This window comes from Oculina patagonica, chromosome 2 (genome assembly GCF_052425735.1).
Source record: "Oculina patagonica isolate OP01 chromosome 2, crgOcupat, whole genome shotgun sequence".
NCBI lineage: Eukaryota > Metazoa > Cnidaria > Anthozoa > Scleractinia > Oculinidae > Oculina > Oculina patagonica.
The window spans coordinates 1,094,513-1,109,825 of record NC_135759.1 but is presented as its reverse complement, the minus strand read 5'-3'; the positions used below and the strand labels follow the sequence as shown (position 1 = coordinate 1,109,825).

The following is a 15,313-nucleotide window of genomic DNA, read 5'->3' as shown; positions in this document are numbered from 1 at the left end:
CATTATTACATTTAAGCTTTAATTTCGCTTGATTTCAAGGTAATTTGGTAAATCCTCTAGTAGGTATATTGTGACAATGCTTCAATAGAGAGGTTAAGCATGACGTTAACGGCAGACGGCAAACGGCAAAGATAACTTCTGATTTTGAGTTCTTTTCTTTTAATCCGTAAATAAAGCACACAAAAATGGAATAATTTCTCCTACTATTCATTGCAAATACAAATAATTTCACTCTACTGTACACACAACTAAAGAGACACGGCAAAAGTTTCAGTTTTGCCGTTTGCCGTTTGCCGTAAACGTCATGCTTAACCTCTCTAATGCCAGCCGATTGGACAACCATACCTCGGAGACTTTGCGTGTTATGTACTTGTGCCACTTAACAATTGTTCTACACAGAGAATAAAGCGAAACATTGGTAGTTTCATAAGTGTTCTTTTTCACAAAAGCTTAAGGAAGAGATATGGCTTAATCATGTTATTTTAAAAGTCTTGTATTAATGCCAGCTGTACAAAAAGTGACGACCTCGCAAGAACACTTCATTCATCGAAGTTTTATACAAAAAAAAAATGTAATAAAATTATTTAGTGCTCTTGAACTTTGAATTGTTATCATAACTCGCATATGTTGACTTGGTTACCTCCTCAGAGTTATCAATACAACGTTTACCAGTTACTTGAAATGCCTTATTAATACTATTAAGTACATTTTTGATGCAGGCGCATTCCCGAAGTCACGATATACAGAGGGTTCAGAAGCTTATGTCACATAAATTCTTGATTAAAAAAAATAGAATCTTGATAACTAACAAGACCTAAATTACCCGACTTGACTCGAACTAAAAGCAATTCCTTTTGATTTATTTACTTTAGTGTTCTGTGTTGCCAGCTATCTTGGATCATTTTGCGAATCTCGAGTTACAACTGTGATCAAACTTACCTTAGCACGACCCTAAAATAAATCCTTGTCAACCGTACTTAAAATCTCATCCGCCATTACACCTGTACATTCCTGGTTACCGGCATTCAACTAAACTGTGGTATGTATCTTAGCTTAAGCGCACGTTTTTTAAAGAAATTCTAGTCGGTTTGCTTAAGGTATTTCGAAGCACATAGCACTTCCTTTATGTGATTACATTATTTGAAGAAGTCGTTATATCATAATTAGTCAGCGATACTGGAACAGACTAACGAAGTCGAACAAAGAGAAAATATTGGGCATCAACTGTTCAACGAACAGTGCCTCGATTAGTCGTTTTTAGTAGTAACTGGGCAACCAATTTTTTTGTAACAAAGTACGAAAAATAAGTAATAAAGTTCAGTTCATCAAACGTTTTCTCCTTGCAATATCGATGCATTGTCAAGCTGATAGGTGAAGAAGCTCATCAATTAAGGGTTATTTCTTGATGTAATTGCAAATTCTCAGAACTAGTGTTAAGAGAAATGTACAAAAACCATTAGGGAGAGTTACAAGTTTCAAGTTTGGGCGTGAAAGGGTAAAACTATTACAATCTTTACAGCGCGCTAAATCTATGGAATTTTATGAGCGTCTGTTTTCACTACATACAATGAACAGAACAATTCTGTGTCTTAGCAACGTCATAAGACTTATTAGCACGAAACGATACGCTTAGATCAAAGTAAAATATTGTACGGCTTTTTTGAAAAGACATCGCACTGGCAGCCTCTAATTTACCTAATTCTACTAGCGAAATATTACATTTTCTGCACAAATGTTCAACAAGATGAACTTTGTTTCCAGAGCTTTTTACTACGGGTAAAAGACAAATTGCAAGTACTTAGGGATCGGAGATCGCAATTGCAAAAAAATCATTAGAAAATTTTCAGCTAACATGGGCCTTTATTTTGTAAATCTTGAAATTATAAATATAGTGTAAACATAAATAACCGTTTAAACATCTGTTATAGTTTGTTTTTTAAATTGCATACATATCAAAACCAACAACAAAACAAACACAATAACCAAATAGTTATGACTGTAAGGAAATTTTGGCTTTCTGGAAATAAATACATGTACTATAAAACGCGTTTAAGTAATATATCAAACACGAGAGGCAGTGTTTTATCGGGATATCCAAACACCGAGAAGAGAGTTGAAAATACGACGCGCAGCGGAGTATTTTTGACGAAATTCGAGGTGTTTGGATGGCCGATGAAACACTGTCTCGAGTGTTTGATATATCTTCTCAATCGAAACAAAAACTACGGAGTAAACGGAGAAATAAAATCGTAAAAATCTATGCTAATTAAGATCGGGTTTCCAAACCACCTTCACGGTTATAATTTTCTTTGTTTTAACTTGATGAATTATTAATGAGTTTGAGAAGTTATACTTGTAAGTAAGTAGCGAAGTATTTTGTGAGTAATAAAAACGTTGTGTTTGTGGCGACTATGATTTAGTAAGTACATTTAGGGGAAATACAATGTTCTGTCGACCTGTTGTATTAGTTTTTCGGAGACAGTCCTAGCGAAAAAATGTATTTCTTCCACGACCATCTCTCCAGCCAGGTACGGTAAAAATATCCTTAGCTTTGGAAGATTTTTTCACGAACGTTCTCAAGTGGATGCGAATGTCCGGACGCCCACTGAGTTTGATTTATTTGTTTATGGGGTGTTATACCAATTAAATTAACGATCTTTCAATCGATAACACGTTTATCCCGTTTTGGTCTCAGTATATTGCCCATCAAGATTAGGGGCTTTGGAGTGGTGGGGGCAAGGAGTCCCGTCTGTAAACATTATACGCCCATAAGGATGGGGGCGATGGGGAGGGGGTCTTGCGGGTGGTGAGGGCACAAATTTTAGTCTCTAAACATTACATGCCCATTGGGATGGGGGCGATGGGGAGGGGGTCTTGCGGGTGGTGAGGGCACAAACTTTAGTCTCTAAACATTACATGCCCATAAGGATGGGGGCGATGGGGAGGGGGTCTTGCGGGTGGTGAGGGCACAAACTTTAGTCTCTAAACATTACATGCCCATTAGGATAGGGACTTTGTAATTGGCGGGGCACAAATTCTACTGAGACAGGGAATTAAGGTCACAAATTCTATTGAGACAATATCCCCTTGTTGATCATTTTCTTTACTCTCATAACATGTCTCTATTGATATTGTTTGGGGAACCTACATGTCGATAACTCTTAGTAATTATAAGGTTAATGTACGAAATCATCATGAAGCTATTGACTTGTCGTCATACACAACGTAGATTCAAAACTAACATTTCAAAAGAAATCTAGACATTCATAACAAAACAATGTTGTACTGCTTAAAGGTTTATTTGCGAGAGTTTTGATTAGTAGCTGATTACATTTAAATCAAACGATTTATTACAGTAAGTAAATAGACAAGGAGTAACTGTTCATCAGTGCTCTTCAAACTACACAACCACTAAGCAGTAACAAACACAATCCTGCAAACAGAAAACGTCCGAAACTGTTCTTTCTAAAAAGCTGAAAAGAGTAGTACGATTTCTTTAAAGCTTCTTGGTAATCTGATGTGTGCTACTATTGTTACATTGATTCAAAATTAACTTTTCAACTGAATACTATTAACGCTTTAATGTTCAATTAAAATTTACTAGTAATCGTTTGTAATCGCGAGTAAAACTTGTCGTTTACTTTTTATCCGAGAAACGAGAATAATCGACATTCACAGCAGGCTCTAATATCTTCTTCAAAGGTTTCCAATTCCTCAACAAAGACATCCACCCCGAAAAACTCACTTAGGTCGTCATCCCGCTCGAAATTCCCAGTGAAACGAAGGAAGTTAAACCTCAAAACCTTCTGTTGGCAGGCTCCTATACCAGGGACACAGAAATTGCTTTGGCCGCAGATGACTTCATTAATAAAAGGAGGGAAAACTCCTGTTGGAAGCTGTGTGATTGCAAAGCATTCAGTGCAGAGACGCCTGAATAAACCTCCCTCCAGAAGAGACCCTCCATCAAAGCACTGTTGAATGGTCGTGGTGCCCGCGACCGAAGGCACGTTGTTACCGCTGCGCCTAAATTCCTCGTCCCCAGCAACCGCGGCCTGATTTGGCTTGAGAAGGATACTCAACAAATCTGATTGGTTGCAGCTAGGATTTGGATGTTTTGTAGGCAAAGGCTCCACATCTTCTACCAGACTGACAAATTGCTGCGCCTCTCGTCTGTTGATAGCCACGTATCGAGGATTGTAGCCGCCTACATACTGCAATCTGTCTAACTTCTGGCTTTCATTGAGTCTGACGCATATCGGCCCTTTGACATAAGGACTAATATAACGTTTGTCTGGTTTTTCTATGATGTGCTGGCATTTCTGTTGAGGGATGACGGAGCTGCTACTAATCGAAGGTGTCGTAGGTGCGCGTGTTGGCAGGACTCGCCTGTATCTGAATCGGAGCCGCAGTCCGTCATTTGGCGAAATTCCCATTAAAAGGAGGATGAAAGGGATAAGACAAAGCAGCTGTTGATCAAAAAAAATATATGACAAATGTGATTATTATATATACCTTTTCCACGCTTCCAATTTGGGTTGGCTTCTACTAAGAATCGAATAGGGTTTAGTTAATGAGACAATAGTTTTGTCGTTGATGAAGTCACATGATGATAAATGACACGATAGAGGGTATACACTACTATGGTTAGAAACGGCTGCTCGATAGACCTTGTGTCTACGAGCAAACTCGCGCCATCTTACAACTCGTGAAGTGAGGCAAGTGAGTCAGACCGAAGTTGAAAAACTGAATGTAGTAAACAGAAATAACGTAGATTGTTTACAAAGTACTCTCCTCTTCCCAATGATCCTGTACTGAAGGTGACGTTTGCCAAAACCATTTTGTCTGACTGAATCAAACGTGATTTTTATTTGTCCATAAAGTTAAAAACATTACCTTCAGCTTGAACTCCATGAATGCCTTGAACTTCTGGCCAAAGAACACTTAACTTATTTTTCTCTTCTGGGGCTGAAACCGAGCGATAAAAGCAAGAATGTTAGATATAATTGCCTTTCTTAGTCTTTTTACCATGCCACCTTTAACAGGTTAAGTCCTTTCATAATGCCAAAGTATAAGTACGAGAAATAACGCGACTTATAAACAACGATTTCCAATAGGAAAAGAGTTCGCGGGAACGCGTTTCATTTTGGCGGGAAAAAAGGCTTAGCCGTCATCATTAAATGACGTAGATAGTGGCCAGTTAAGTTCTCGAAAGGTCCAAAAGTTTCTTGGTCGGTAGGTCTTTGAACGATTACAGAATAGTGTAAATACTCCTCAAATAATCTAGCGGCGTTGATTAAATTGCTCTCAAAGAGTTAAAGGTTTCTGGGTACAATTTTAAGTTGCTCAGTATTTCGCCTCAAAATTTTAACTTGCAGTCTCTGCTGAATCTAGTAGTCGCAGTCATACAAAATAGAACGTAGATATTCTTTTTCAACACATTTTGCATTTTAAGTTCTTTTGAGTTCAAAGTTCATGGTCTTTTGACTGAAGTAAACAACATTTTGTTATGACAATAATATGAAGGTTAAAATTATATTTCCAAAACGAAAACTAGAAACATCATACGCGTACTGACGTATTTGAAAAATAAACAGTTGCAATTTTCATATCTATACCTGCTTTGGCGGATTTAGTCAAATTAAACTCAATATGTCTTTGCCGCGATTTAGCCGGTCAAGGATAAAAAAAGCCGCAAAATGGGTTTTTGTTTTTGTTTACTGGTGTGTAACATGCACATCATAGCAACAGGAGTACACAATAAAAAAAACATTGATAGTTATTTCACAAAAACACTACCGAGCCATTGTTTGTGTTTATCGCATTAAAACAATGACTGTTGAAAAATATCTACTTTAAATATTAACCAAGAGTTTATCTATGAACTCAGCAGAAACGAAAACTTGAATGGAAGGACTTACTCGTAATTCGACAGCAAAACTTATTATAACACCAAATACAACCTAAAATAGAGGTAATTTTGATTTTTATGACGTCAATGTAGGCACGCATGATCAACCAACGATATTACAGGGATCGTTTTAGATGTGTTCATAATAGCGTGAAACTGAATAGTAAAGTTGTAGGTTTTCTTGAAAGAGCTGTTTGCTTTAAAGCACAAACAATTCTGGTATTTTATCGCAAACAAATAACGACAGATAAAACCTGTTCAGATCAAAACCATTTTTTTTTCACAATCATTACCAGGAAAAAGGGAGACAGAAAACAAAGTGCCATCGTTGCAATTTATCAGGGATAACAAATGTATGCAATCGATAAAATGCTTAAAATTTCGTTTCCAGAAGTTAGAGAGAATAATATTTTAGCTTTATTGAAAATAATTTCACTTCATCTGAGTTTGATTTCCAGAGCAAAATTTAGTGCAACGTGTTTGAATCATCAGTAAAGCGCTCTCGCCTCGTCGACTCGTTGAGCAAATTTTCAGCTCCGTCGGCTTTTCTATTCCACCGGATCTACCAAAAGAGCTCTTTCAAGAAGCAATCATGACGTCAGACACTCAAAACTAGTTTCGTTAAACCTTTTTCACGCTCTCTGGGATCTGTGGTAAAGTACTGTGGTTCATAAAAAAATCAGTTTAAAGTGAACCTTCGAATCCATGTTACGAAGTTCAGGTCAAGCTTGAAGTTCAAGATACGATTTAAGCCTTAAATTGGATGCGATGTTTACAGCCTAAATGTACTTTCGTTTGTGATCACCGGATGGTATATAGGTTTAAGATATCGAACATTCAGCTACATTTTCAAATCTAATCGGGTAAAGCGAATTTTTCAGCGCAACTCGATTTTTGTAATATAAACTTTGACATCAGCCCAAGGGTTGCTACAAATGAAACGGACACAAACAAAATGTTGTGATGAATATATTAATTCAGCTGGCGTCTCGATAACTATTTCGTCGATATTTGAAGTAATAAACGACACGAAGTTTCAGCTCTACAAATACACGTACCTTTCTGTTGATTAAAAGCGCCTCTCAACTGCTCTCACTTCAGCTCAACGTCTGCACAGACTTGCCTCATACCAAACCTTTATTTAAATATCCAAAGCGGAAAAAACGATGTTAATTTTACCCAAATCGAACCACTTGAGCGTTGAATTGTGATGTAATCGAAAAATAAATAGCTTATTGATATGTCTGTCAATGGAATATTTATACATCCCCTACAGCAATGACGGCTCACTTAAGATGAACCCGGTCAAACCATATCGTAGGCTAAACGTGATCTCTTGACGCGACAAACCCGGTTTAAATATATTAGACTTTGCCGTCTTGGCCAAATTTCGTAATTGTGATTACCGATTTTTTTTTTTTTTAATTTTTTCATTAAAGCATAATCCGCAGGCACATCGATTTAGGATGACATTGCTAATCTACGGTCAAAAGTGCCTTCGTAAGCAGTGACTTTCTGCTAGCAGTACATCCGCTTCGCCCATCTAGAAACGTCTGCAGATTTAAATGTTTTTTTAAAAAGGTTGTTTGTTTCGCCAGATCTTTTGTAATCTACTCTGTGGGGAACACCCCACCCTTGGTCTCACTATAGAAAAGCGGAAAAAGTATACTTCGTCTAAATCACTCCCATTAATTTTCCACAACAGGTTATTTTAAACATCCAAAGCGGTTTTGCTGAATCAGCACGTTCAGTAGTAGTACGCTGGCAGCTTTTCTGAGAATATATTTCTCATTTTTTTATTGAATATTTTTCCTGAGGTGGAGAACACATCCAAAAGCCAACTTTGTCAGCTTCATGCAACCCTTTTCAATATCGCCTCGGGCAACAATGCAAGTAAATAAGCTTCTTTACTGCATGAGCGGTCCAATAAACCCACGTGTTCTGTTATCGGCAAAGCAGTGACGTTTCAAAGAGTTTGTCGATTGTCGGATAAATACGACAAACACCAAATGTGTTAATTTACCTAGTCAACTTGTAGTTGATGATAAAATAACTCTCATCTGATAAGTCAGGGTATAAGAGAAGTCAAATTACCGGAAAATTCACAGGAGTGCATTATCAGTTTCATGTACTTGAACGAAGTGCTCAACACTCGGAACGTCGGCCGCTCCTACAAGGGCTATTTTTTCGTACATTTAATATTTAAACCTCTCTTCGACGAAATTACAGTTCCTTTGTCGAGTAATAATAAATTATTTTCAGTAAAAGAAAGCCTTCCGTTTAGAAACCCTTCAAAAGCGATTTACGAACTAAGAGTGTGGTTAATATTGCCATTTACTAAAGGGAACACTGCGTTTGCGTTTTTAACCATAAATGGACGTCTCTCATGCCAATCAACTGATAAAACCAAGCAATAAATTGCGGAACTCGCTACGGGAAAAACCCTCCGCGCCTTTTTGCTTGGGATGCAGATATTGTGAAAATTATAGTTAATTATGGTATTGAAATTTCGGTAAATTTACCTTTTAATTTTGCAATGGATTTTGACAATGAATTACGTTTTTGTCTCGAAATAGGTTTATATCAAGGTACGTTTGTTCAGGGAATGAGATTTTAAAATCACTAATCCGCGTAACTATAAACCCTTCTAATGAAAAATGTATCTATTCCCTCATTTGTATATCTGCAATAAATTTGAAAATACCTGGTGAATTCGTCCAAATGAAACTTGCGGTGGCTGCTTTGACTGCAAAGCACTGGGGCGGCAATATTCTAGAGTTATATAATCAACTGGTTCAAGAGTCGTCGACCTAGTTTCGAAAGTTAAAGACTGGCTGATTATTTCTTGCCAATATATGCTTCGAGTCCTAGCTGGACGTGATTCTATGATTACCGCTCAATCTCTTGTAAACATAAGCTTTCAATTGAAGATCAGCCCTTTCCTTCCCTTGTCAAAAATTTTGACTTATTCCTCCTACTGAGTTATCTTGAAAAGAAGAACTTTGTCGCAGTTCAACTAATACCTCGCGTTTTATTATCTGAATCATATATCATTTCCCTCTGTTGAAAATAAACTTTATTTCATATCTACGTCATAATCATTTCCTTAAGTTTAAGTAGACACAAGAAGCCGCCTTCAATTTCCTTTAGCTTAGTTACATCAACCACAAACTTTTGCGTGTAAAAATGTTTGCCAGAAATTAAAAGTTAAATATTGCCTTTCCATTAGTTAAGGAGGAAATAGAGATGGTACGTCGGAATAGTACAGAACAAATACAACTTATTTTAGTGAACTAAAATGAACGCTCAAAGTTCAATTTCCTGGTACTCGACTCAAGAGGAGATTTTTACTCTAGCACAAATTGGGATAAGTTAATTCGTGATAACAAATCCGTATAGAATGATTCTTTTATCTAGTCAAATTGACTTAAATTGATGTATACACACAGAACATCACGTATGATATGTAAAATGCCGGATACGGCAAGCTACGGTAATAAGACAATGCCATATCGTCGTTAATGCACAGGTAGGGTAGATAAATAAAGTATTTCTTTGTTAGGATGTCTCGTCGTCGAGGGGCTGACCGGTACCGCGTGACGTAGGCTTTCGTTTAGTATCTCTCGGTCATCCAATATCCAAGTAAATGGCTGCCTTGTGATAGCAAATAAAAGATATCCTTGCAGCAAACTATAGACTGTTGAGTTGGTCGGTTACCACATCATTCTATAAAGCAATATAGTCCGGCTCTAGTCTACCTCTCTAAAGAATTTCCTTGTTACGTGTCTTAAGCTCAAACGACTACTGGAGTGTAAGACACGCATGAACGGCTCTGTCCACGTGTGTTCAGCGTGATTCCCTAGCCAGTTCTGCAAGCTAGGTTTATGGGCCTGTTTATCAGCAAAAAATAATTAACTATTCCCTCATTCAGTCATTATTGCCTTAAGTTTATTTTGCAGTTCGCATAATTTGATTACACACTTAGGCGTAAATTTAGCATTCACTGTTTTGTTGTAGCTTACGTTCTCATAACTTTTGATCCTTCACTGCCCATTCGTGATTGTATGTCTTTTATTTTGTCGTTTGTGCTCTGTCTAGATCTGCACAGATTTGCATCCAATATAATACATCCAGCGAGACCTGAGTCAGGTCCTTACATAAAGCCCCTTTCCGCTTAGTGAGACGCCGCTGTGTTAGGTTGAAATAGTCGGCCAACAGGAACACATTTGCTGTGTGATCGTTTTTTTTTTAGTAAAATTTTTTTCTATTTTTATTTTTCGCCGGTACAAGCAATATTTTTTCATATCAGTGGGTTTCACTGGGTGTGCTTCATCGTGCAAGACTGTGCTTTCAAATTTCGTCAATTCGCCACTTCAGCGTTGTACTTGTTTTCTAACCTCATTCCCAGGACTTTTCCCTTGGTAATTTCCTTGTTTCACTATGTATAAGAATACTAAATGAAAAAAAATAGTTAACTTCCTAAAGAAACTTGCTTTTATTTGCTTGCTAAATCACCGTAACAAATTTTGAAGGCAGACAATTCAAACGTTGGCTCTTCTTTGGAGCAATTTTTCAAGTGGACTGACAAAAGGTAACGTATGTTTTCCAAATTCTGCGCTACGGTGGTTAATCTTTTTTAACTTTAAGTAAAGAATAAGCTTAGTTTTAATTGGAAACCTTAACTGGGCTTCTCTAAGTAGGTGGGGTCATTTGTTTTAATTTTTCAGCACAAAATCAACAATAACGATAACAACAGAAGAGCTACATTCAAATGTATTTATTCGCGATTAAACCGGCAACTTAAATAAGTAACAATTCTACATTCGCATTTGTGGGTACCTCAATAAGTCAAATTACACTAAACTACTAGTGTTATTTTTCAGCTAGCTTTAACACTCTTAAAAAGTAACATTTTGAAAAGCGAATCAGTTCGTCTACAGCAGTAGTGTTCAGTTTTAATTGTCATGCAAAAAACAAAAAGATTACGGTCAGTTATTTTTGCAACCACTAAATGTATGCGAAACGTAGTCAGAAACTAGTTTGTGCTAAGACTTTTCCATATTCAGGATTAAAAAAAATTCTTTTACAAATGAAGTTTAAAATGCCTGTGTTGTTTGATTGGACAATCAATCTGTTCTTAGGATCAGCCGCGATTACCGAGAAATGAAAATAAACGACATTCACAGCAAGACCTAATATCTTGTTCGAAATCATCCCATTCTTCCACGTAGACATCCACTCCTAACAGCTCACTAAGGTCGTCATCTTTCTCAAACTTTCCGGTGCGACGAAGAAACGTGAACTTGATAACTTTCTGCGCGCACTTTCCTATGGGACCAAGGCAGTTGCCGTCAGAGTCGCCGCAGATCACCTCGTTGATAAAAGGCGGGAAAACATTGGCAGGAAGCTTCGTGCTTGCTGCACATTCGGTGCACAGACGCTTCAGTATTGTGCCATCTACGATGGAGCCTCGACTCCAGCATCCGCGATCAATGGAGCCTGGGCTCAAGGGTACCATGCGTTTTTGTCTCCGCGCGTTGTGGTTCCCAAGACTTTCAATCTCATCCTGCAATTCGTTCAACTCATTGGCATTCATCTCCGTGTCCATCTGGTCGTTAAGAGGCTGATCTTGCTTGGCTTGTGGAAAACGAGAGGATTGACTTGGTGGAGGTTGCTCGTTTCCAGAAAGATCCTGGAATCCGCACGCATCTTCTCTGTTGACAGCCATGTATCGCGGGTTGAAACCACCAATATTCTTGAGCTTTCTCAGCAACTCGGTTTCGTTGAGACGAACGCATAGCCGAGGATCCTTGAAAAATTTGTTATAGTAACGCGACTGAGGAAGATTGTCCACGATACGGCTGCATTCTTTCATATTTATGCTGACGTTTGAAGGCGTGGGAGAGGGTGATGGTTTGCTTGTAACCCATGAAGGTTTTGTTGGTCGCGGCCGTTTTCTCCATGCAGATGAAGACGGGAACGCAGCTAAGAGAAAAACCAGTGGGACAATCTGTAAAACGAGAGTAAATAAAAGAAAAGGTAAGAACTAGAGAATTAAATGTGGTTCCAAAAAACATGTTTTTGGAATCTTGGCTTCTGAAAATATTGTTGAATGCATGAAGCTGCTTTGACAGTTGAGCCCGCAATCAAAGGTTTGTAACCTGCTAACATAGAAATACAAACGAAGCACTCTTAAATAATCTTGTTCACTTTTCTTTTTGTAGGTGAACCTCTTCAAATGAAACTCTTCTTATACGGATACTTCTTTGTTGATATAGAATTTTTTGCAGCTTGTTTCAAAGTTGTGTGTTTTTGAGAAAAAAATCTGAAGCTTATTAAAAATTGCTACATTGAAACGAACATCGAGATACTTTTGTTATGTTCTAACGAGTCTAACTTGGTGGTAAGAGCGGGAAATGGAATGAGAATAGGAGAGAATTTTCAACTTGTGTGGCAAGGTGCTTGGCACATGGGCTGATCTAGGGGGAGGGTGCAGGGGTTGCGCAAACCCACCCCTCTTGAGATGACCTGCGGCTTTCAATTAAAACTAGTATTGGAAAAAAAACTATGACATTTATTGCATGTTGCACCCGCTCCTAAGAAAAATCGTGGATCCGCCCTTGTTATAATAAAGTCGTTTGTACATTTAAGCTCTAACATTCAAACAACTAAACAACTATATGTGTGGAATGATAACATTTTCGCAAACTACAGCGTAGCTATGTTTCTTTACGATAATTTAGTAATAATAATAATATTTATAATATTAATGACTTTATTACTGTGTCAATTACATCTAGTTGTGGGTAATCCCCACTGCTGAAAGGGGATACCTTTCAGTTATTTATTCAATCAGTCTAAATTTACAAAAACATGCTCATAATTGGACACCCACGTGATCACGCTCCAAAGGCAAGCGTGGCCGAGTGGTTTAGGGCGCTGGTATTGTAATCCGGAGGTCCCCGGTTCAAAACGTGCCCCTGCCACTAGCTGGATTTGTTTCTCGGTTGCCCCGAGTTCAAATCCTCGACCACGCTTTGTATATAGCCAACTGGTCTGCCTCCTGCTAGTTGGGATTTTTAACCTTGTTATGTTCATTTAAAATTAATTGTTTCCTCTGTTTCAGTGGCATGCCTGTAAACTAGCTATCTCGTTGAGATATGAAGCAAAGTGCATGACCACTATAAACATATATTTATTTTTTTATTCATTTTAAAATATCTAAAATGAATATACCATCGAAATAGAAACAGATAATTAATAACATAAGTCACCATGAATGTCGAAACATAATTATTACGCTGAATGAAAGTTTACCTTTAGTATTAACTTCATAACTTCTTGGTTCTTCAGACTAGCTGGTGTACTTTGCGTCACTTTTTGAATCTGAAACAGTCATATTAAAAGCAATTAGTAATGGTAATTGGACGGAGTAGCAGCGCGTGGCCGATTTCGAAATTACGAGCGCGATAACTCCCTGAATTGTACGATAAATTAACAAGTTAATTGGAGTACGATAACAAAAGTCGGGGTGGAATTAGTAAAACTGAGCGAAACTATTTTTACTGAAAATGTCAGTTGTTTATTCAATCAGTCTAAATTTACAAAACGTGCACATAATTGGACACCCACGTGATCACGCTCCAATTACGTAACAAATAAGAGTGCAGTTTACCAATCGGAAACGAGAACTAAAAATAATTATAGTTTTCATGTTTCTCGAGTAGATAGTCGCGAAATGAAATATTTTGTGAAAAGGGGGTTTGTAACTTACAATGCATCACACTCAACCACAAACAAAACCATCTTCATGTTAAAAGAAAACACTTATAAAATTCTTTAAAACCACTCCTCAAGTTGTCCTTTTCCTCTTTTGTTCCTCCTTCGATTTCACACGAACAATACGGTTAAACTCTCAGTTATTAATTAAAATTCTGACTCCTTCTCGTTAACTACCAGTTTATGTCCTATTTAGCCAATATTTCATGATATCGGTTGGCAGTTATTTAGATTTCTCAGCTAAAAGTTTAGAAAGACATTCCTTCCTTCCTTCAGCAACAGTTAGAATTTTCGAATTTTGTCACTTTTCAGTTGAAATCCCATTAACTCTCATATATTAGAAGTCAATGCACGTGCATGACTCAACGATGACAGATAATTTAAAGTATCATCAAATAAGTAAAAAGCTCCTCTATTAGCTTTGTAGGATTTGAGCAAACACTTAAGCAAATGATTTCCTATCCATTGTTTGGCACAGAGTGTTTTTGCAAGCTCTTTAAATATCACGACAGTCCGTTCGATTCAAACGTCAGAGTTCTAAGTGACCTTTTGTTCACACGTGCTTTTAGCAAGCCCCATCTTAAGTTTTATTGCACGTCATCAAAGCAGGTTACTTTGACTTCCCGGATAACGAGCGCCGAATATTTGTTTCTGTTTTTCTGTGACGAAAATTGCTAAGCCTCGTATCGACAGTTGTTAAAACTAGCAATGACAGTTAATTCATTGATTCATTCAAGTTGTTAATTACTATGGATTTAATTTCACTTTTTTGCCTACACACAACAGCAGTTTTTCAGAAGATAATCTCAGGATTATTTGCTTTTATATCGTGACAAGCACGTTCAGCATTTTGAGAACAAAATCATTAGAACATAAAAAGCCTTTCAATTATTACTGATTTAATCATGCATTACTGACTCAATAAAATTCCTTGTTGGTTTAATTTAAAAACAAAATTTAATCAAGTCCTTGACTCCTGACGTCACAAAATGCCTTTTTGCCATATTACTGGTTTTTGTAACCACAATCCAGAATATATTAACAAGTGAAGTTTTAGTTCGTTAAAGCCTGTAAAATTTTCTTTTATGATCAAAAACGAATCTTATGTGGCTTAAGTAAGCTGTCAAAAGTTACAGCCTAAACTAAGCAACTGCAGCTTTGTTAAATATGGCCCCTAGCTACATGAGATACAGATGAGATTGAACTTAACGGTGTTACGTTAATATATTGATTCTGAAAACTGTGAAAACTTTGAATGAAAACGGTTTTAAAATGATTTTGCTAAGTAATAACCTTACTCATCTACAGTTTTTCCTGCCCAGTTAGTTGTAACAAAGACGAACTCAGCCCATACAGTCAATATGACTTACCTCTTTGTCAAAGAACGAGCTGTCTACCTTCGCTGGTCTCTTCTTTAGCCCTGTATGCAGTTCTAATCTTCAACGGGAAAAGCACTTTATTTAAATACTCAAAGCGGAAAAAGCAAGTCGATAAACTGATTAAATGCGCTGAAGTTTAAATATTTGATTTTGACGTCGACGTTTTGAAACAAATAAGCCCACTTTGCATGAAAATAGACTTAGGTTTTCCGCTTGCTGGTTGAATGCTCTTCGAGTAAAACAATTA

The 15,313-nt window shown here is 37.3% G+C and overlaps 3 protein-coding genes across 4 annotated transcripts in view; all 3 read right to left on the bottom strand.

Moving 5' to 3' along the window:
• Positions 1-15,313, bottom strand: part of LOC144642517 (uncharacterized) — a 109,390-nt gene that overhangs the window by 80,549 nt on the left and 13,528 nt on the right. The window lies entirely within an intron of this gene.
• LOC144641678 (putative skeletal organic matrix protein 8) lies at positions 3,124-8,660 on the bottom strand. Of its 2 annotated transcripts, XM_078500708.1 has the most exons (4): positions 8,613-8,660; positions 6,967-7,043; positions 4,894-4,965; positions 3,124-4,466 (listed from the first exon to the last, which is right to left on the bottom strand). In XM_078500708.1, the coding sequence occupies exons 3-4, from the start codon at positions 4,909-4,911 to the stop codon at positions 3,645-3,647; spliced, it is 840 nt and encodes a 279-aa protein (XP_078356834.1). In that variant the 5' UTR covers positions 4,912-4,965; positions 6,967-7,043; positions 8,613-8,660; the 3' UTR covers positions 3,124-3,644. The 2 variants fall into 2 exon arrangements, with proteins under 2 accessions (XP_078356834.1, XP_078356835.1); XM_078500709.1 differs by lacking the exon at positions 8,613-8,660 and having other exon boundaries at positions 6,967-7,088.
• Positions 10,696-15,153, bottom strand: LOC144641676 (putative skeletal organic matrix protein 8). The gene is made up of 3 exons (XM_078500707.1): positions 15,058-15,153; positions 13,226-13,294; positions 10,696-11,918 (listed from the first exon to the last, which is right to left on the bottom strand). Exons 2-3 carry the CDS (start codon positions 13,241-13,243, stop codon positions 11,052-11,054), a joined length of 885 nt encoding a protein of 294 aa, XP_078356833.1. The 5' UTR covers positions 13,244-13,294; positions 15,058-15,153; the 3' UTR covers positions 10,696-11,051.